The 22843-nt window shown below is 37.4% G+C and overlaps 1 protein-coding gene across 1 annotated transcript in view; it reads right to left on the minus strand.

The window, feature by feature from the left end:
• Sh3bgrl (SH3 domain binding glutamate rich protein like) overlaps positions 1–22843 on the minus strand; it is a 71927-nt gene that overhangs the window by 13867 nt on the left and 35217 nt on the right. Inside the window, exon 2 of the mRNA XM_048336099.1 lies at positions 844–1029. Coding sequence (XP_048192056.1) covers positions 844–1029 — 186 coding nt within the window. The remainder of the gene's footprint in view (positions 1–843; positions 1030–22843) is intronic.

Genomic DNA, 22843 nt, shown 5'->3' on the forward strand with positions numbered 1-22843 from the left:
TTAAAATTTTAAGAAAATCCATTCATGAGACCAAGATACAAATACTACTAGCTTCAAGTAGAAAACAAAAGAGATTTCCATTAAACTAATTTTAATCTAAATAAACCAGCTGCTTTTTTCCAGAGCCTTCTCCATATATGTGGGGCACACTTGGAAGTCAACTAGCTGGCCCCGCCTGTTTCTCAGTCTTGGGGCCACGTGTGGCTAAGATGGCGGCGCCTAACAACAACGCACAGCTGCTACAAGTGTCTTTGGTTATAACTCGGAGGCGAGGCGGTTCTGTGGGCTGTGACGCCCCGGCTCTTTGGCCCTTGATGGACAGCTCATCCCTCCCCTTCCTGCCAATCTTAGACCTGATTGGCTCCTGTGCCTTATATTAGTGGCATGTACTTCCCCAATAAATGAGATCTTGTGCTGACTTGACCCCCAGGCCGTCTGACTGTCCTCTGGTGAGGGAGGGCTGGGTGTGGGAGGCCTGCCGACCCTTCTCCTTTCTTGACTTGTCCGGTTGGGGCATGCCTTCCCCATCTCTCCCCCGGGTTGGGGAAGCGCGGGGGGCTAAAAAACCCTGACATATATATATATATATATATACCAGAAGCAATATAATTGTTGGGATATTTGTCTGTACTTGTACATTTTACATACTTTTTGTGAGTAACAGCTCATTCACTTAGTTCCTAGGAGAAGAGAAAGTACTCCAACCATCTAGGATGGATGCAGACAACAAAAGATTTATGCAGGAGAAATAACTACATGCAGATTTGGAGGTGATGGGGACAGACATAGGATAGCCAAGAGGCAATCTATTCCAATAAATAAGCATTTTAAATGCTTCCTCACCCCACGATACTGGCTTTCATTGAAAATCTGAGGTGGCAGGGGATGCCCTGTGGCTGGTCGACTGTTTTCAGGCACATTTTCTCTCATCCACTTCCGGTTCTCTTCATTGGCTGCAATATCTTTCTCTTCAAATCCAATTTTGTTGGCTTCTAAGAAGCCAAGTACATCTTGCTGTTTCTTCTTAATCTAGAATGCAAAGGACAAGAAATCATATTGCTAAGCAAACAGCTGTTGTTGTTTGTTTCAAATTCAGCAAAAGTCAGTGTTTATAAAGTAGAAGAAATGAACTCAGAAATGGATCAAATGGTATAATTTCACAAAAGACACACTTTTTCCAGTCTTCATTGCAATCTTGTTAATGACATCTGACAAGAAGAAAGTTTGTTGTCAATGGGCTGCATTATCATGTGACTTTTTCTGTTTTTCTCTGAAAAGTTCCTTACCTAACAAGGCTGAAATAAATTGAGCTGATATATACAATAAAAAATAATAGTTAAGTAATGATGACTATCAATAAGAAAATAACCAACAAATGCTGGCAAGAATATAGGAAAAGAGACCTCTCATACACTTGGAATATAAAACTAGTATAGTAACTCCTATGGTCGGTTCTTTTTTAACTGTTTTGGTTTTATTTTGTCTTTTCTTTTCTGGAGCTTGGGATCCAACCCAGGATGACGCACTTGCTAGGCAAGCACTTTGCCACTGAGCTACATCCCAGCCCTGGTATAACTACTATGGAAATCAGTATGGAGGCTCATAAAAAACTAAAAATATATCTAACTTACAACCACAATTATACAATGCTTGAGTATATTTCTGAAGAATAAATCTACATACAAGAGAGATGCCTGGACATCCATGTTTATTGAGGGACTATTCGCAATAGCTAATTTATACTCAATCTAAGTGTCCAACAACCAAAGAATAGACAAAGAAAAGGCCACATATCTACACAAGGACATTTTATTCATCAATAAAGTAGAATTAAATTATGTCATTTGTAGAAAATTAAATGGAACTGGATATCATATGTTGAGTGAGGCAAGTCAAGCTCAAAATGCCAAATCCTAAGTTTCTGTTTAAATGCAGAATCTAGACTAATAACAATAATTGTAATGAAACAGGAGCTAAAGGGAGACTGTCAGGAATCAGCAGAAAGGGAACAAAAAACAGGGTAGTAGACGGAACAAGAGAATGAGAATAGAATTACATTGCATGTAGATATATGGAAGGTACATTCAAATCACTGATTTTCAGCCTTTAGGTTATAATTGGAAAGTTCAGTTGGTGAAATGTGTCAGTCATATAATCTTGTCTTTGGCATGTTTCTAAATCTGAGCTGACATAAAACTATCCTGTAAATATGGTAGTGTCAGGAACCCAGCATCACAACAATTTTTTTTACCAGTCCAAGGACTTGAACTTAGGGCCTGAGCACACTGTGCCTGGCCTCTTTTTGCTCAAGACTAGCACTCTACAACTTAAACCGCACTGCCACTTCTGGCTTTTTCTATATTTGTGCTAAGGAATCGAACCCAGGAACTCATGTATGTGACACAAGCACTCTACCACTAGGCCATATTCCCAGCCCCTGAACAACTTTTGTATGATTAATTAAGGTATTTAATTTGCTAAGGATTACATATGGCCATAGGAGAGTGTCATCACTGTGGTCTTGTGAATGCAACAAAAGAGAGCTTTCAAAATAAATGTACCTTTCACACTTTATTGGATGTATGGCAATGTTAAAAAGCAAGGCAAGTTGATGGTGGTGATGTCTAGTATCATTGGGCATAAATACACAGAGAGAGACAGACAGACAGACAGACAGACAGACAGAGAGCACTTGTTTGGAAGTTCTAGCAGGGTAATGCAGCTACTCATATACTCTAAACGGACGAACGGTCATCCTCTATTGAAGATGGTTGTCCTCTTTGACCGAGTGCATAGTTTCAAGAAGGATGCACATGGAATGGTGAGGGAGGAAAGGGACAGTCGCCTAGCCAGCCAAATGAACTCTGGGGTCAATGGGGTGACATGTCACATCTACACCACCCTCACATCCTACACATGAGATATATATGTATAAAATATATATCATATATGAATATAATATGATATATAGTATATTACATATGAAGTGTTATATAGCACATATGCTACACATAATACACATTATATATTATTATATGCTACAATGTATAGTGTATTAAATATTAGTTATATATTATATTTTATATATATATATGGCATATGATGCTACTAGGACTTGAACTCAGGTCCTGGGAACTGTCCCTTAGCTTATTCACTAAAGGATGGCACTCTACCACTTATATCACACTTCCATTTTCATCTCTTTGTTGGATAACTGCAGATGGCTTTCCTGACCAGGTTGCTTTGAACCTCATTTCTCAACCACCACAGTAGCTAGGATTACAGGCTTGAGCCAAGAGCACCCAGTATGATAGTATCTCTTAACTGATAATTTTACCCTTCAGCTATCAGCTCTGGGTCCAAAGCATTTTTCCCATGCTCTGACTGAGACTTCGACAACAAGATCATATGCCTCCTAGAGTGTTCAACATCTCCCTAAGACTGAACAGAAGGGGCCATAACCATAGATGTCCCTCTATGAAACTTCAGGGAATGTAAATCAGGTGTTCTCTGACTTGAACACATATATAAGTCAAAATTTCACATTTTAAGTTTATTTCTAAGTTATTGAGTCTTTTATATGTTTACAGGCACTTGCCTGACAGGCACATCTGGTGATGCTAATTTTATGCCTTTCCTAATGAGACTTAAAGGCACAAAGTGAACAGATGTGAGTGAAAAATATGTTTGCCAGAATAAACACAAATGGGTATCATACACAAAACAAGATTTACATTTCCAACAAAGAAATAGCTTAGTACTTAAAAACGATATGGACAACCTTTTTACCTGCTATGCCACTCCTAGGCATATATCCAAAGAAATATATGCCACCATACAATAGATAGCTACACACTGGTGCTTACAGAAGCAATAGTCACAAGAGCCAAGCTATGAAATCACCTCAGGTGATAAATGGATAAAGAAAAAATGAATGAAATTCTGTTGCTTGCAAAACAATGGATGGAACTGGAAGTCATTTGAAGTGAAATAAGCTAGTTTCAGAAGGAAAAATATATGAATGTTTTTCTCTCAATATGCAGACCTAAAAATGACATGAATATAAAAGGGGGACTCTGGCGGGAGGGACATACAGGAGGGAGGTCTGGATGGATATACAACACGCTATGTATGTATGAAAGCAGGACAAAGAAATCAATTGAAGTCACTTTTAAGGGGAGAGGAGGTGGAAAGTAATAGAAGCTGGACATTAGAGGCTCACGCCTATAATTCTAGCTATTCGGGAGGCTGAGATATGAGGACTGTGATTGGAAGCCAGCCTGGGCAGGAAAGTCTGTGAGACCCTTATCACCAATTAACCAACAGAAAACCAGAATTGGCACTGTGGCTCAAGTCACAGAGCACTACTATCGAGGAAAAGACCTCAGGGACAGCACTCAGGCCCGAAGTTCAAGCCCCACAACAGACAGCCAAAAAAAGTAATAGAAGTGGTGAATAAAATCAAACACTATATGCATATAAGGAAATCTCACAATAAAATCTTACAATAAAATGCTTTGATATAAAGAATATATACTAATTAAAATTTTTTTGAATAGTCAGGTGCCAATGGCTCACTCTTGGAATCCTCCTAGCTACTCAGGAAGCTGAGAACTATGGATGTATATTCCAACTCTGGAGTAGAAATATCCATGAGACTATTATCTCTAATCAACCAGCAAAAACCCACAAGTGGAGCTGTGGCTTAAATGGTAGAACACAATCCTTGTAGAAAAAGCCAAGCCAGAAAGGATTTGAGTTCAAGTCCCAGTACCAGCACACATACACATGAAGTTATGGATACCCCATTTACCACACATATGCATTTTCAAGTAGATGATGGTACTCTTAAATGTTTATCTTTTTCAAGATAAACACTTAGTAACATTTAGTAACACCACAATTCTCACCAAGCCAATCCTGAAAAGTTGACAGAAATTTGAAACTCGAAATATTCCTGCCTCCAAAAACAGAGATCAGGAAAATTGAGGAAACAGCTGTCTTCTAACTAGCGTCAGTAGGCTTCTTTTCTGCATGCCAAAGATCAAGTTTGTTTTAAAGAAGTGAGACAGATGAGCTTTGTGCTTCAGACAGTGTGTTTGAACATTCCAAATACTAAAGGAAGAATAAGATACTTCAACTGGGAAAACAAGCAGTTTTCATGAAAGAAAAGTGCCAGCCTATCACAAATCACTAGAATTTTTGCCCTGTTTGGTAATTAACCGCTGTGACACTGTATTTATACTGATACTTAAATGAACTTGCAGAGGTTCTGACTATGAAATACTAAAAGGATAGTCAGAGGATACCCAACTCTGGGTTTCCTCTCTCCTCAGTCTATGTTGCTACTTTCCTTTTTTCCCTTGGGCTTTCAAATAAACTCTGTTAACTTCAAAAACAAACAAACAAAAATCACTCAAGGGTTGACTTGCCTTTCAGGGAGTGAAGAAGAATCTTGCTGCCCTTCAGAACGCACCAGCTGCTGACATCTAGATGGGAACTTAGAATGTGCTGGCTACCATAATCAGATTCCGTTTGTTCTGTCTTCTTGAGTGTCTAAAGAGACTATTTTTACACTAAAAACACACATACTCTCTCTCACTATCTCTCCCCCTCCTTCCCCTTTGGTGCTAGTACTGGACCTTGAACTCAGGGCCTGGATGCTGTCCTTTAGTTTTTTTCTGCTCAAGGCTGATGTTCTGCCACTTGAGCCACAGCCCCATTTCAGGCTTTCTGCTGGTTAATGGAAGATAAGAATCTCAGAGACATTTCTGCCTTGGCAGGCTTGGACTCTTAATCCTCAAATATCAGCCTCCCGAGTAGCTAGGATTACAGGAGTGAGTTCTTTTTCTCAAGGCTAGTGCTCTACCACTGTGAGCCACAGCATCACTTCTGGTTTTCTGGCGGTTAATTGGAGATAAGAGTCTCACGGACTTTTGTGCCCAGGCTGGATTTGAACCATGATCCTGGGATCTCAATCTCCTGGTTAGCTAGGATTACAGGCATGAGCCACCGAGGCCTGGCTCTTTATTTTTCTCTTTTTAAATGTATGTAGATTTTGTTACTCTTTGGCTGGTGAAAAAAAAACACAAAAAGAACTAAACTGTGATATAACAATTGTCTCCATAACATGGAGTTCATTTCACTTAGCATCATCTTAGGTGTTCATAAGGGTATAGCTATTGGGCCTTGTGATGTTCTGCTATGACTTGCCTAAACCTGTACTAATTATGGAGACAATTGTTATATCACAGTTGTAACTACTTTCAACGTCCCATGTGTATCTGTAGCTTCTATTATTGATAATGTTCTTGTATCACCTTCCTGTGGTTGTACCTACACTATCTCTGTAATCTTATCTGAGTATATTGGAAACCATGTATACTGGTATTGGAACTAGGAAATTGAAAGGGAATACCAAAATTGAGAGACACAGGGTAAAAAAAGACAAACAACTACAAAAGCAATACTTACAAAACTCTTTGGTGTAAGTGAACTGAACACCTGGGGGGGGGGGGGAAAGGGTAAGGGGGAGGGGGGAGGAGGGTATGAGGGACAAGGTAACAAACAGTACAAGAAATGTATCCAATGCCTAACGTATGAAACTGTAACCTCTCTGTACATCAGTTTGATAATAAAAATTTGAAAAAAAAAAAAAAAAGCAAAGGGAAGACAACAAATACTGAGGGGCAGATTGACAGTACATCACAAACAAAAATACAGCATATATTACATTGGAGAAGAAAAGAGAATGTTTTTCTTTTGGAAGATATAGAATAGTAAATAATATGTAAATATCTGAACAGGTAGGTTTAGATTACCTTTGAAATTATATGACTGAGAATTTTAAGCAACATATATATAAAATCAGAAATAGATTTTTAAAACTAAAAGGGTGTTTTTCTTCAAAAAATATAGTCCATTAAGGGTATATTTGAAGAATGATTGTTTTGTGCTACTATAAGAAGTATGCATATACAATTGCTGTTGAAAAACATTTGAAACATTGTTTTGGAAACTTGTTAAACTTTTACATTGTATTATTTTGTACATTATCATTTTATAGTTCTCTAATCAACTAAGTCATTAATAAAATCCTTTGGCAAAAATAGAAAAAAAAAAGAACTAAATAAGGCTATTGTAAAACATCATCTTGCCATCTAGAAAGCCTTCCTCTCTGCTTTGTCACAAAGGAACAAGAGAAAACAGCTGGAAGGACCTTGCTCACCACTCTTAACAATAACTCATGAATTTTCATTCCCTATTTTAGCCAAACTGAAAATTATTTCTGAGAAAAGGCTTCTTACTTGTGGTAACTACTTTCACAATGCATGAGTGAGTCAAAGTCATGAAAATTAGAAGGAATGCAGTTTATTTTTCTATTAGTTCCCCTATATATTTGCATTCATGTTTTATATACTGTTTCATGAATATGCCTTTCTGTCTCACAATGTATAATTTATAGTTTTTCTTTTATTTTTATAGATTCACTATTAAGCAGTCATAATGCTCCCATAACTATCATGAACCAAAATATAAAATAAAATAGAGATCACCCTCTTCCCCCATTAAAAAACAAAAGGATAGTCAGAAATTGTACATGGTAATTATATAACAGAATTTCTCCAATGTTTAAAGTGGCATGCTAAACAACGTTGCTAAATTCTCTAAGATGCCTAAAGAAATAGTAAAGATATCCTCCCACTAAGAAAATAAAATAAATGAGAAGTAGAGACACATTTTACAATTCAATCGCAACATGGTATTTAAGTCAGATGCCAAGTCAGTAATGAAAGTTGATTGAGAAGGGCCTGGTGATTAAGAAATCCAATAAGTGAAAGGAGAGCAAGCACCAGTTACTCTGGCACAAGAGTTCTTTGGGTTTTTGTTTTTGCCAGTCTGGGGATTGAACTCTGGGCCTGGGCACTGTCTCTGAGCTTCTTTTGCTCCAGACAAGCATAGTACCATTTGAGCCACAGCACCACTTCCAGACTTTTAAAGTAGTTTTATTGTAGATAAGAGTCTCACAGTTTTCTGCCCCAGCTGGCTTCAAACCACCATCCACAGATCTTAGCCTCCTCAGTAGCTAGGATTGCAGGCATGAGCCACTGGTGTCCGGCTAAGAGACCTTTCTTTTTGGCTTGCCTGTTTTCTATTATTTTAAAGTGATTGGGTCACTATAAACCATGTAAACTTTGTAACTCATATCTGTTTACCAACATGGGAGGGGTGTGAGTAGGAGGATGTTTCTATCCTTCCCCACCTCTGGTTCCTGCAGTTCTTCTGAATGAATTTCCAAGGTTTGTTATTTTACTGTTCTATTGATGTCTTTTTTGTATGTTTGTTTTTGCCAGTCCTGGGGCTTGGATTCAGGGCCTGAGCACTGTCGCTGGCTTCTTTTTGCTCAAGGCTAGCATTCTACCTCTTGAGCCACAGCACCACTTCCAGTCTTTTCTGTTTATGTGGTGCTGAGGAATCGAACCCAGGGTTTTGTGCATGCTAGGGAAGCACTCTACTAAGCCACATTCCCAGCTCCTATTGATGGCTTTTTAAGTTGCACTGCTACTACATCTGAAGCACCATTACATCTGGAGCACCACTGATAAAGAGATTTTTTTTTAAGTCTAAGTAATTTCAAAATGTACAGGGAAAAGAAAATCGAATCTCTAAAGGCAGTCTTTCAAAAAGAGTTTGTGTCTTCAGATGGTATTGTATAAAAGTCAGTTCAGTACTCAATCTGTAGGTTAAAAAGGCTTTTAATAGGTGTAACATAGTCAATCTGAGTTACCTCACACATTCAGCCATTTCTTATCTAGAATTCTTTACAAAAAATTTATTGCCTTTAAAGTAGTTGTACAAAGGAGGTGCAAGCCAGTTTATGAATAGAATGTATCTTTTCAGTGTCACCACTTTCAACATTTTACCCATTCCTCCAAGATCAGCCCATTTCTTCCCATTTCTTCCCTCACCCTTCTTAACTTTGTAGGATATACACTGAATTCTTGTCTTCATCCCTTCTCCCTCTTCTTTTCATTCATCTACCCATTTCCCCATTGGCCCACCCCCATACGTATCAAGTATGCATTTTCTGGTGCTTATTTTGTTCAACTTTGACTTTACCTTTCTAAGGAATTACACTGTTTGAGTTCTCCCTTGAATCGATCATATTTCAGTTAATACATATGCATGTATGGACATACATATGTCCATACCTTTTACAGGTCATAACAAACTTCACTCAATCTCTTTCCTTCAGAGACAGCTTTACTTGTAGATCCAGGAAGTTTGAAATAGGAGGAACATCCTACTCTGAAGAAATTCTTTTCTCAGAGCCTCAAACATAAACATTGCTACTTCACTATTACTATCTTCATAAGCTCAGCTTATTTGGAATGGATGGAGCAACTTGCTGAAGAGAGAAGCAGGTAAGAAAGACAGTCAAGTATGTTTTGGTTTAGGAATTTTGCCTAGACTTGTTCCCGTATACATTGTAAAGGTCATAAGATAAAGTGGCAAGGACAGCTTCCCCAAAGAATCTCCAAAGGATCTTTTCAAGCCTTACTATATGTCAGTACTGAGTTAATGTTTGCCCAGATGTGTAAGAGGGAAAGGAGAACTATGCTGTGCATTGAACCTATCTGAGTCTGCTCCTTTTGTGATGTGTTCAGTGGCCATTCCATCCCCTCTCTCAAATGTTCTATATCCATAATACCCAGTTTGGAGATTCATCAAAAAGTACAGTAGTCCCACCTTATGCAGAGAGCATATATTCCAAGGCTCCCTGGATTTGTGGATAGTTTAGAATATTTACATACTGTTTGATTCTATGCATTCATACCCATAAGGTTTACCTTATAGTTTTTAAGCACAGTAAGAGATGAAGAACAATCACAACCTCCTTGGGGTGGTGCTCAGCCAAAGGATAATTCTGATCTTGCGTGGAATGAAGAGGATGGCATGTAATTTCTTATTACTCAAAATAGCAATTTAAAATTTATGAGGTATTACTGGATTCATTTTCTATTCCTTTTAATTACCATTAAGTAGTTATATAAACGGCTTCAATTCAACATGCCAGTTTATGAATACAATGCATCTTAATCAATGCTACTCCTTTCACCTTCTCCCCATCAGTCCCAAACCTATCCATTCAATCAATTTAATCGGTTCTGTTTTCACATGTGTTCACTGAATATTATGATTATATTCCCTCACCTTTCCACTCTGCATTCCTCGCCTACACTTCCCTTAACCTCACTGACCCCCTAAAGTAAGCTCCAGCTTCTTGGTACTCATTTTGTTAAACTATACCTTAGTTTATTAAAAGATATTACACCATTACAATCCTCCCCTGAATATATTGTACTTTAGTTAATAAATTTGTGAATGTATGTATATGCACATATGCTTATGTTTACACATATATTAATAATTTAGCTTCAACTTTCACATAGGACAAAAACATGCATCTTTTTCCAGATATAGTTCACCACAGAAAACTGAAACCACAAAATGTCAAAGCACAGATAAGGTAGTACAAGTGGCAATATTTCACATAACAAAGGTACATTTTTTTTCAGTTGGTCCATTGTCCCCTGGATGTAAGAGCCATGCTTTTTTCTTCTACCTTTGAATATGGTTTCGCTATAACGCTAACACCAAGCAGGTCATCAGTATTGAGTGATCCCAAATTCGTGCTTAAAATTCAGCACAAACAAACTGCATCTTTTTCATTTTTAGTTGCAATAAAAATTAACCTTTCTGGGGCTGGGGATATAGCCTAGTGGCAAGAGTGCCTGCCTCGGATACACGAGGCCCTAGGTTCGATTCCCCAGCACCACATATACAGAAAACGGCCAGAAGCGGCGCTGTGGCTCAAGTGGCAGAGTGCTAGCCTTGAGCGGGAAGAAGCCAGGGACAGTGCTCAGGCCCTGAGTCCAAGGCCCAGGACTGGCCAAAAAAAAAAAAACAATTAACCTTTGGAATAATTTTAGATTCAGCAAAATGTAGTAAGTTCCCATATGTCCGTCACCCAGTTTCCTCTATTGTTGACATCTTACCTCACAGTGGAACATCTGTCACAATCAAACAACCAATATCAGTGCAATGGTATTAACCAAATCCCACTTAGGTGGATTTTACCATGAATATCATTTTTCTGTTCCCTTTCAAGACACCGCATTATATTTAGTCAACATGTCTCCTGAGTTTCCTCTTCTTGTTTCCCATGACCTTGTCCTTGGAAGTCCTGAGGAATACAAGTTCTATATTTTGCAATGTCTAGTGTCAAATCTGTCTGTTTTATAGCATTTAGACTAGAATTGTAGATTTAAGGAGGGAAATGCCACAGAGGATAAGTGGTATACCCTCTGCACCATATCAGAAAACACATGACAGCAACATGGCTTATAAATAGTGGTGTTCAACCTTGATGACTTGATGATGCGAGTGTCTGCCAGGTTTGTCCACTGTGTTTTCCCCTTTCCAAACTGTGCATTTGGAAGTAAGTCCATCTTAAACTCAAGAAAAATGCTTTTTGTGTTTTCAAAGATTCCTCTGCCATACTTGGAATCTAACAGTACTTCTTATTTAGAGTTCCTGAGAAATCTGAGAAACGTCAGATGGCTGTAGTCAGAAACATACAAAAAAAAAAGCTTATTTGAAAGGAATACATACCCATTTTTGAAGCTGATTAGACTGGATTTCTCAGAGTTATATTTTATTTGGAAATATGGCAGAATCCTGCATGAAGCAGCTCCCTCACTACAAAATACCATGTAATCATTATGATTTGTCTTTGAGTCCACTGGGCTGGTCAACTGTGCTATGCTCTTTAGATGCCAACTCTCATTTCATTCTCATGATAATTTTGCAAGACAGCTGCTATTATTTTCTTTTTAGCTTTTTGTATTTTTGACTTTACATATCTTTTTAAGATGGGGGGTCACTGTTATAATTCCATAAATGTACATAGTACATTCTGAACAAATTCACTGTGTTTCTATTCCTCCCCTACCCCTCCCTGTTTTCAAAGAGCATTTGATAGGCTTCATTATGCTATTTTAATTATAGCCAAATAACCCCTCAGTAGCTCCGGTTTCCCCTTTCCCACCATTGCTGATCCTCTTCTGCATAATTCTCCTTTTCCTGTCCCATTCCCATTCCCACCATCTTAAGTATCATCACCGTCATTGCTTTTTCATCATTGCTTTTTCTTTCTTCTTTTTTTTTTTTGGTTTGCCAGTTTTGGGGGTTGAACTCAGGACCTGGGTGCTGTCCCTGGGCTTTTTTGTTCAAGGCTAGTTCTCTACCTTTTGAGGCACAGCTCTATGTCTAGCTTCTGGGTGGTTAACTGGAGATAAGAATCTCATAAACTTTCCTCCCTAGGCTGGCTTTGAACTGTGATCATTCTGAGTAACTAGATGATAAGTGTGAGCCACCAGCAGTTGTCCAACCACCACCACTTTGGGTCTACATTTCATAAATCAGCCAGAACATGGAATATTTGAAGCTGCTATTATTTTCATTTACAAAGAAACTAACACAGAGATAAGGAAACTTGCACCAAATCCCTTGTCTGAACTCTGTCTGAATTAAAAAAAACACCTCTCAAATATTAAACATACCAAGTAAAAATATAGTGTATACCATGCTTATTGTCTTATGCTAATTGGTTTGTCAACTCAATGAAATTTTCTTGAGTCTAAATGTGGCTCAAAATATTTTTGTATCATCCTTATTTCCAAAGTCTGGCTTAAGAATAAGAAAACTTTTTATTTACACAGACTTTATTTGTCTGACCAAAGTCTCACTATATAACTTAGGGAGGCTTGGAACTTGAGATCCTCATGCTTCACCCTACCTAGTGATGGATTAAATTCTTGCACTATTGAACCTGACTAAAGTGTTTTATATACAAGATAGAAACTTTTAACCTGATTTCTTTGATCTTTTCTGAATCTGAGATTCTGTGGTAATGAAACAAAGATTCTCATGTCATCCAATAAGTAGTAATGAAACAAAGATTCTCATGCCATCCAATAAAAGGTGGGCACAGCCATAATAAAGCTTTCTAGAACTTTATGACTGGTAAGTAAACGTTATGAAGAAGACGATTTATATGAATTATACCAACTTTAGCAAAAAAAAAAAACACCAACTATCTTCATTTGAAGCAATTTTTATGTACATGGACAAACAAAAGTGTAAAATTTAGAAAGAACATTACAAAGTGCTTCCTTATCCATGTCAGTGGCTTGTGCCTACAGGTGGCTACAGGGAATGTGTGTTAAGTAGTTCTGACAGCTTTAGGGTCCCCTTGAAGAAAATATCCTTCCTTGAAACAAATCAAAGTGTTACCAGTGAGCACCAAAGGTACATATTCATGACAAGTGCTAGTATAGCATATGTGGACTAGTATTTTTTTAATTCAGAACAAGGTGGCTAGAACACTTTTTAAAATAAACCAGTTCATTCCAGCCCCCAACTTCTTGCCATAATCACTATCATCATTCACTTGGTACAAAGGGTTTCTACAAGATTTCAATCTTCTTTATAAAAGTTGCATCATAATAGAGTCAAGGATGTTTTATTGCTTTTAAGAACCAATAAGAATTTTATAATGATGGTGATTTTGTAATCAGTAAAGATGTTCTCCAACACACTACCTTCTTCTCTATGCAATGAATCCTAGCAGAAAGGAAAACTCAGCAAACCATGTCATACAGCCATACTTCCTGCAAATGCTACAGGACTTCTAATTCAGGTCAGACAGATTCATCAGGCACCCTTCCCATATAAGGATAAGCACAAACACACAGATCTTCAAACAGGCTAGTGTGAGGTCACAGAGCAGGCATATGAGAACCAAATATGGTAGCTAAATTCTCCAAGTTTACCAGATGCTTAAAAAAAGTGAAGGCTGCAACCATCAATCACAGTGAATCACAAAATGTAATAAGCAATTAATCTACTCTTATTCGTGTCAGCTGCTGTGTATTACATCACGTAGACTTTTTTCCTTTGCCTTTTCTATTATAGGAAAGTCTATTATGAAGCGTGCTGCTGAAGTGGATATATACAACAGCAGTATTATAGCTAAATAAGTCACTTAGTCCAATCTATTCCTGTATTGGAAGGAAAAATGTATTCCCCAAGTGTCTCATGAGAATAGCCTCTGTCCCACTGTAGGTCATTAACACTGTGACTAGGAAAAATATCCAGAAACATGACATCATTTGGTAGAAAGGTAACTCCTGAAAGAAGTCATGTTCTCTACTTCAACTACAGGGTAGAACTACAACCTCAGAACTTCCCCATGGCTAAACAGAGAAGCTAATTTCCCCTACTTCTCTCTACCCAAATGCTATGGTTAAGAGCTGGTAAATATATTATCTTTACTTTCAGGAATCACAAAGTTCCTGTTAGTATTTTCATATGGCTTGGTAATGTCGAAAGTTGTTAATATAGTCAAATAAAACCAGCAACACTACCTCAGTGCCACCCAATGGCCCTGGAAACATCTACTCTCATTGGTCCAGTAATTTTACTTCTGGATTCCTAGTTGAAGTAAATAATTCAAAAGAAGGCAAAATTATGTACCTGAAGAAGTTTTGCAATATTTTAGTGATTTGGTTGTTGATCTGTTTATTCTTTAGTAGTAGATATCCATTATGTGCACACTGAAAGGGAAAGCTCAATATACTTACATACCAACTGGAAAAAGGTTTACAACATTGAAAGTGAAAAAGGAAGATCATATGTTTTCTCTCATTTCAACTGTAAATACTAATTGGAGTCAGTGAGGTAGATTACACCTGTAATCCTAACTGCTCGTGATGGAGAGACTGAAGATCATTATATAAGAACAACTTGTGCAAAAAAAATGTATATGAGATGACATTTCCCATTTCATCCAATAAAAAGCTGGGCACAGCACTGTAAAAGGGACGTATAAATAGGAAAATCACTGTCCTGTCTGGCCCAGGCAGAATAAGGGATCCTTATTTCAAAAATAAAAGCATGGGCTTAGGGCATGGCTCTAGTGGTAGAGTGACTACCTAGAAAATGCAAGGCCCTGAATTCAAACCTCAGTACTCCCCCACAATCACACTTGCACACATGCACAAACTAACGAGAATTTAAACACAATACTATGTGTACCTAGAGATAGCAGAAATGACTCACTTAGCTGAATTAAAATCACTAAACATTTCATGTTGTAGAAGTGGAATGAAAAGCCTGTGAGAATTCCATGATATACCGGGCAACAGGTGTAGGACCTGTGATAATTCCCACAGTGGGAATGGCATGTCTCTGCGGGGAGAGGAAGGGAGGTGTCAGTGATCTATTATTTGTCCCATAGTGGACATAGAGAGGTTCTCACATGGAGGAGCCCCCAGTTCTAATGTCTAAGTGGAACATGGCCAGACACTCACATTATAAAATCCTGGGAAGTTCCTCGGTCAGGAAAAATCTAACACGACTATTGAGATAAAAGAGTTCAGACTGGCTAGGCTCCGGTGGCTCATGCTTGTAACCCTAGCTATGCAGAAGGCCAAGATCTGAGGACAGGGGTTCAAAGCCAGCCCTGGAAAGAAAGACTGTGAGACTCTTAGGTCCAATTAACCACCAGAAAACTGGAATTGGAGCTGTGGCTCAAAGTGGTACCCAGGCCCTGAGTTCAAGCCCCACAACTGACCTTCCCCCCAAAAGGAATTCAGACTTTTTCCTATTTTGTGTATTGATGCTTGTATTACTGGTCAAATGTTAATGGCAAAGTTGAATATAAATAAGTATATATATATATGTATGTAATTTGTAAATAAACTGATGTTTCATTAATTTTTTATTATTTTCATTTGCTGTATCTCTAATACAAATAAAGTAGGAATTTAAAGACAAGATCACGATTATTTTCCACAAAAAAACTTTAAAAATAGTATCATAGTACCTCACAAAACTAAAAAAAAATAATTCATATATATTTAGCTCTTACTAGAAGCAGCATGATATAAGGGAAAGAGCATGGGCTATGAAATCTATGACACACACCTTCTGATGTGCTTCCTTCACCTGCTCTCTGCTTCCTAGGCATCTTTCCCTGGTATAATCCTATTGCATTGAGCACTGAGCATGGGAAGGATTTGTTACCTGGTTGCAACCTAGAGACTGGCACAGGTGGTGGGATATCACGCTAATGATCTTTGGTTACATAAGGTTTTTATCTAGAAAACTAATGAGTCTCTCTCCCGTGATTACTAAGAAGTAAGCTGCCACAAATTCTAGAGCACGAAGAGAATGGATTCTTCCAATAAGCACATAAACTTGAAAGGGGATTCTTTCAAATGAGAAGTCAGTTCTGTTTAACACATTAGTTGCAATCCTGCAGACAATTCAACTAAACCGCACTAGAAATCTTGATCTCCTTTGTAATATAATGAATGTGTACTGTTTTAAGTCATTAAATTGTAGTGATATGTTATATGGTATAGAAATCCAACACAGAACCAAACTGATTTGGATTTGAATCTTAGAAGTTCTACTTTTTTATGACTGTGCAAATCAACCATCCTCTCTGAGTTTCAATTCTTCATCTGTTAGTTAAGAATAATAATATCCATGTCGCAGAACTGTTTCACAGAAAATTATAGTTAAGAAAGGCAGTGTGACTATCACAAAACGTGCCACAAAACAGAGTAGATTGTGAATCATAAACTGTCCCAAGGCTGGGACCTTGTTTATTTGCTCACTATGATATACCTGCCCTATAGCAGGTGTTCTATAAATGCAAAGTAGATGAATAAATCAATTAAAATAAACTCTTCTATTGTGAACAAATATAAAGAACTATAAGTATACCAACAAGACAAATAATCTGTGCTCTTGAAACATTAAAAATAATGGATCACATCAAACACAACAAAGGTAAATATTTGTGGATCAATGTGCTAGCAAAGCTGTGGATATGAGGAATCAGACTTTGGAATCAAGCATAATAAAATTGCATGACCACAAGTCAATATAAACTTCTTTACGATGTCATCGACATCAATAAAAACTACACAGGAGATGATAAGGTGTTTTGACAAAGCAATGTAGTTGCTAGGAAGTCACTATAAGACAAATGATTCATAGTATGCTGACTTGATGGCTGAGTTCTCATAGAGCCTAGTGAACTTCCTCATTCATATCATGAAGCTTCTCTAAGAAACACAAAGGGTAGTAGTTAATGCCTAAAAGACCAATAGGACACTGTAAATATCAGGCAAAACTATTTTTTTTGCCAGTCCTGGGGTTCGAAATCAGGGCCTGGGCACTGTCTCTGACCTTCTTTTGCTCAAGTCTAGTACTCTACCACTTGAGCCACAGTGCCACTTCTGGCTTTTTTTTGTTATATGGTACTCAGAAATTGAACCCAGGGCTTCATGCATGCTAGGCAAGCAATGTACCTCTAAGCCACATTCCCAGCCAAGATGCCACTATTTATTGTATTACAGTTAAGACTCCAGAAGTGCTATACTGAGAAGACAAAGTAAAAACTTATATCCTGATAACTATCCAAAAGATGGTTACAATGTAAGTCTACTAGAGAGTTATCTGGCTCTTAAACATTGTCAGATAAAGCCCAAAGTCAACCCCATGAAAAAAATCAAGGCAAGTTACAAAATTGAGTGTTTTTAAATTGACTATGTCATGTAGTATCAATTTATTACAAATTCAAATAAATTTCCTCCTCCCCCAGCATATTGATAAATAGGAACAGTAGAAAAAAGTTCCCAAGTCATTGTGAACCTTATCTACACCCTCAAAGCCTACACACAGACTCAACCTGTGTTCACTGTAAAAAGCCACCATTAGCTTCTGAGAAAGAGGGAAAAGCAAATATATTGTAAAACAAAAAGGAGTACAGAAGTCATTGACTTAATGATGAAAATCCCCCAAATCATTCTGTGAAAAACGCCCATAATACTTACATGAAGATAGATGTACATTCTCAGAAATGGAATTCTTAATGATTTTAGATTTGAAGAATATTATTTCTCCACCACTCTGTATTTTCTCAATGGGAAAGGAAGCTGGTTTTACTTATGTCCTGCTATATTTTTAGGCCTGTAAAAATGTCTCTTTGCTAGCACCAAATTCCTCTCAATACAATAAAAGTATTTGAAGGCATGGCCTTTGCAAACTCGAGGAATATTGTAGAAACAGAAAGAAAGGGAGTAAAACAGAAAATACATTAAGGCATTTTGATCTACTGCTAATGGTCTCAAGTAAGGAGAGCACAAGTAAATAAATCATCCTAATTCAGGAAATAATTCAAAATTTTTGGTATACTGATCATGTCCACAGAAATGCTGTGCAATACTATATAATGTGTGTGTGTGTGTATGTGTGTGTGTGTGTGTGTGTGTGTGTGTGTGTGCATGCCAGTTCTAGGGTTTGAAATCAGGAATGGAGCATTGTCCTGGAGCTTTTGTGCTAATTAAGCACCAGCTTTTTGGTGCCTAATTAGCAATAAGAGTCTAACAACTTTCTTATGTAGGCTGACTTTAAATTGCGATCCTCAGATCTCAGCCTCCTGAGTAGCTAGGATTACAGGCATGAAACCTAGGTACTTGGCTCTCAATTCAAATTTTAAATTCAATTTTTTTCTCTCAATAGTTATTAAATATCTATTAGCAAAAATATCAAAACTTTGTATATGACCTGTATTTGAATGCTTTTCGAAGATAATTCCTTGAGATTTTCTTTTTAATGTAATTTTAACGTTATTATTATAATTAATTTTATTGTTGTACAGATGGATTACCATTTCATAAGTCAGGTAAGGAGTATATCTCTTTTGTGAACAATGTCACCTCTTCCTTCATTTTTCCCATTTCCTCCTCCCACACTGCTTACAAGTTGCATAGTTCATTTTCTTCATAGTGTCTACTGGATACAAAGATTTCATTTGTTCACCTTTCCTCCCTCTCTTTATGCACCTCTTTTGATCCTCCCTAAAAGGACAAAAGAAAAAAAATTGAAAAAACACGATTGCTTGAGATTTTTTAGACCATGTGGTCTAAAAAACAAAGAAAAATTTCCAGCTGAAAATATACTTTGTTAACTTATTAGCATTAAGAATATGTTCAGGGGCTGGGAATACAGCCTAGGGGTAGAGTGCTTGCCTTGCATACACGAAGCCCTGGGTTTGATTCCTCAGCACCACATATATAGAAAAAGCCAGAAGTGACACTGTGGCTCAAGTGGTAGAGTTCTAGCCTTGAGCAAAAAGAAGCCAGGGAGAGTACTCAGGCCCTGAGTCCAAGCACCAGGACTGGCAAAAAAGTGTGCGTACCTATTTTTTGCACACTGAAAATTTTAACAAAGATGCTCAATTCAAAACTAATCCTCAGGCACAGTTTGCTCAAGGTAAATGGGCTCATATGGTTTTACACAAACATGATATTGCTAGGGCGTGGGTTTTTTTGCTTTCTTACGGGATTTGTATGAAATCTCTACAAAGAAATGTATGTTAATAAATGTTTAAAATATAAAATCAATTTAACTCTGCATCTTTAAGTTCGCATAGGTTCAGTTACAAATAATTCTTAGCTCAGTTACTTTTACACATATGTGCATGCACTTGCATGTGCACACACACATACACACACACACAAACACACACACACACACATCAGCTTGCAGATCCCTGGTGACCCTAGGCCTTTCTGCGAAAATAAAGAGGTACAAAAGTAACGTTAGGTCTATGTCAAAATCTTCTTATCTTCAAGGTCTACCCAAGATTTTTAAAAAAAATCACACAAAAGTACAGAACCAAACAAAAATCGAATGTTTTCTCAGGTTATTTTAGTATAGTGTTTTTACTCCTCAGTAATTGGTGTAGTGATAAAATGTCATTACCAAGAAAATTAAACATTCCCTTTTCAGGAGAGTACATAACAGAAAGTTCTATACCCTGCTGAAAGCAAATTCATTTCCCATAGGAGAAAAAAAAGCTAGCCTTAGCTGAGTAGTGTGCCCCAATAACATTCCAGAGTGCACTATGCATGAACTCCCAGACTCAGGCCAATAAAATATGTTCCAAACTGTACAGCTGAAAAAACTGCCCTGTATTACCTAACTAAGCTAAATAAGAGCAGAACCAAATAGTGGAACAAGTTCATAAAGCAGCAAATAAAGAATGGTAAAATGAAAGGAGCCTGGGTCATGTAATTCGGAATTTCTGTGCAATTAAATTGCCATCATAGTTACTTGGACTATATCCATCAAAAACAACACCGAGTGCTGGTAGCTTATACCTGTAATAGTAGTTTTTCAAGAGACCCAAATCCAACCTGCAGTTCAAATCCAACCTGGGGCAAGAAAGTCTGTGAGATTCTTATCTACAGTGAACCACCAAAATAAATAAATAAATAAATAAATAAATAATCACCCCGAAACAGAATTGGGGGTACAGCTCAAGTGGTAAAGTGTTAGCCTTGAGCACAAAAGCTCACAGCACTTAGGCTAAGTTCAAGCCCCAGGACTGGCAACAAAGAAAAGAAGAAAATAGGAGGGGATGAGAGGGAAGGGACTGGAAGGGGAGGGGCGGGGAAGAGAGGGGAAGGGAGGGGAGAACAGCATGCACTAGTGTTACTTTGGGGAATGAGGAATCTGAGACTTCATTCTAAATGCAAACTGACAAGTGAACATGCTACTGTAAGGAAGTTAACAAAAAACATAAAATGCGTACGCCATAAACACAGCAGAAGCAATAGTATCTACATTGTCTTCTAACTGCTCCCTAATCTTCAATTTCTTTTTCTTTGGTCCTATTTTGTGTTTTTTTGACAGCAATGCAATCTGAACTCAGGGCTTCATGCTTGCTGGGCAAATGCTCTGCTTCTTCAGTCACATCTCCAATCCCTTTTTAGGCTGGCGTCATTATTCATTGAGCAACATCTCCTACCCTGCTCTTTCCTTGTTATTTTTTAGATGAAATCTTGCAGATTTTTCTAAGTAGATTGGCTTTGAAATGAGATCTAGATCTCAGTCTCCTCAATAAGTTAGGATTACAGCTTTACTATGGATATTTTTGAGACAGGGTCTGTCCATTCAAGTCTGTACTGGCCTGAACTGTGATTATCCTACTTATTCCTTCCACTGTCGGAGGGATGAGAGGAATGCACTACCACCAGCAGCTGTTGGTTGAGATAAGGCCTTCCAACCTCTTTGCTGGGATGTCTTCAAACCAGAATCCTTACTCAGCCTCCTAAGTAGCTAGGATCATAGGCATGAACCACTAGCTCTAAGCCTAACTTTCTATATGATGAGGAAGAGTCAGGGGAAAGAACCTAAGTCTTATTTTATATTGAGTATTAAGCAAACTTTCATTTAACTGAATAAATACATGTCTTTCATGGCTATATTGCATAATTCAAGCAATGGTAGTCAGCGCCTCTGTTCCTGAGATGTGTATAAAGTTAAGAGACCAATAAAAAATTTTCTGCCAACACCTTACAATGTACTTTGTTATTTATAAAGCTTCCAGCTCTTGTCTTACATGTTTCTCAAAGTGAAGCTAATCTGGGCATCAAATGTAGTGTTGGGTGATGAGAGCCTATAATTTTTACTACCTAGTTGAAATGTAGGAGTTAAGGTATATTAACAATTCAATTAATAATATGTCAGCAGTAATTCAAGAATCCATCAAGCAGACAGAACTTCTCTTATTTGCAGCATCATAACGGATTCACTCAACAGCCCTTCACCAGGCAGGTTGTTTATTTGTGAAATTGATTCTTGTGATCAATGTTATACCTATAACTTCTTCTACTCTAAAACCAAATCTGTTTGTGTGCCAAAAGATGAAAAGTAAATCATGATCTCATTTGAAAGTCTAGACAAGCTGTAAAGCATTTATTCTTTTTATAAACATGTTTCTGCCTTGAGCATTTTCATCTTGATTCAGGGGAATGATTTGTTGAAATAAATCTAACTCTATTCAAGTTTTAAAAAGAAAACCTGGCAGGATTCACAACAACAAATCCTTCTTGAAAACGAAGCATATGACAAGGACACTTATGTTTGGTGATTGTACAGAAATGTTATGTAAGCTGAATTTACTTAAGAGTAAAGTGTAACTGCAGGAATAAAACTGCAGAAACTAAAATATTATTTTTCCTGTGGTCTTTAAAAGTGCTCAATGGCTTATGGCAAGTATAGCAAAAAAAATCTGCTTAAGATGCCATGGAAACAAAGCAAAAACTTGAGGCTTAAACACAGCAAGCCAGTAAGATACTTCCACTTCTTTTAATTAGAATGATGTATTCGTATTAAGAAGGGAGTGATTTATTCTAAGGAATCACCTAGTAAGTGAACCCTAGAACATCCACTGAAATGTACCAAATTCCCCTAAGCACCTGAGGCCCTGATTAGCTAAGAATTCATTCATATATTAGCCACAAACAGGAATTATATCCCTGCCTCTCATGGCTTTTTAAAATTTTAAAGATATTACTGATGAACTCATTGAAATCTACCAAGGTATGAAATACACCTTTTATAAGATCTATAGATCATATTTGTTAATAGGTCTATAGATCCTCTCTGTTAATGATTTGTTAAAAGTAACACCAGTACTTCAATAACTAAGTTTGTAAAGGATAGGGCAAAAGGATTAAATATCCCCCATCTGCCACAATATTTGGGACTTCTTAGAACACTTTTTAATTGCTTAAAAGTAAATAACTAAAACTCAATTTTTATATATTTCAAAATAAATGGTAGTTACATATTTTTAAATATTTATGACTCTTTAAGCACTGGGCACACATCTCGTGTGTGTGTGTGTGTG

This window comes from Perognathus longimembris, chromosome 28 (assembly GCF_023159225.1).
Source record: "Perognathus longimembris pacificus isolate PPM17 chromosome 28, ASM2315922v1, whole genome shotgun sequence".
Classification (NCBI taxonomy): domain Eukaryota; kingdom Metazoa; phylum Chordata; class Mammalia; order Rodentia; family Heteromyidae; genus Perognathus; species Perognathus longimembris.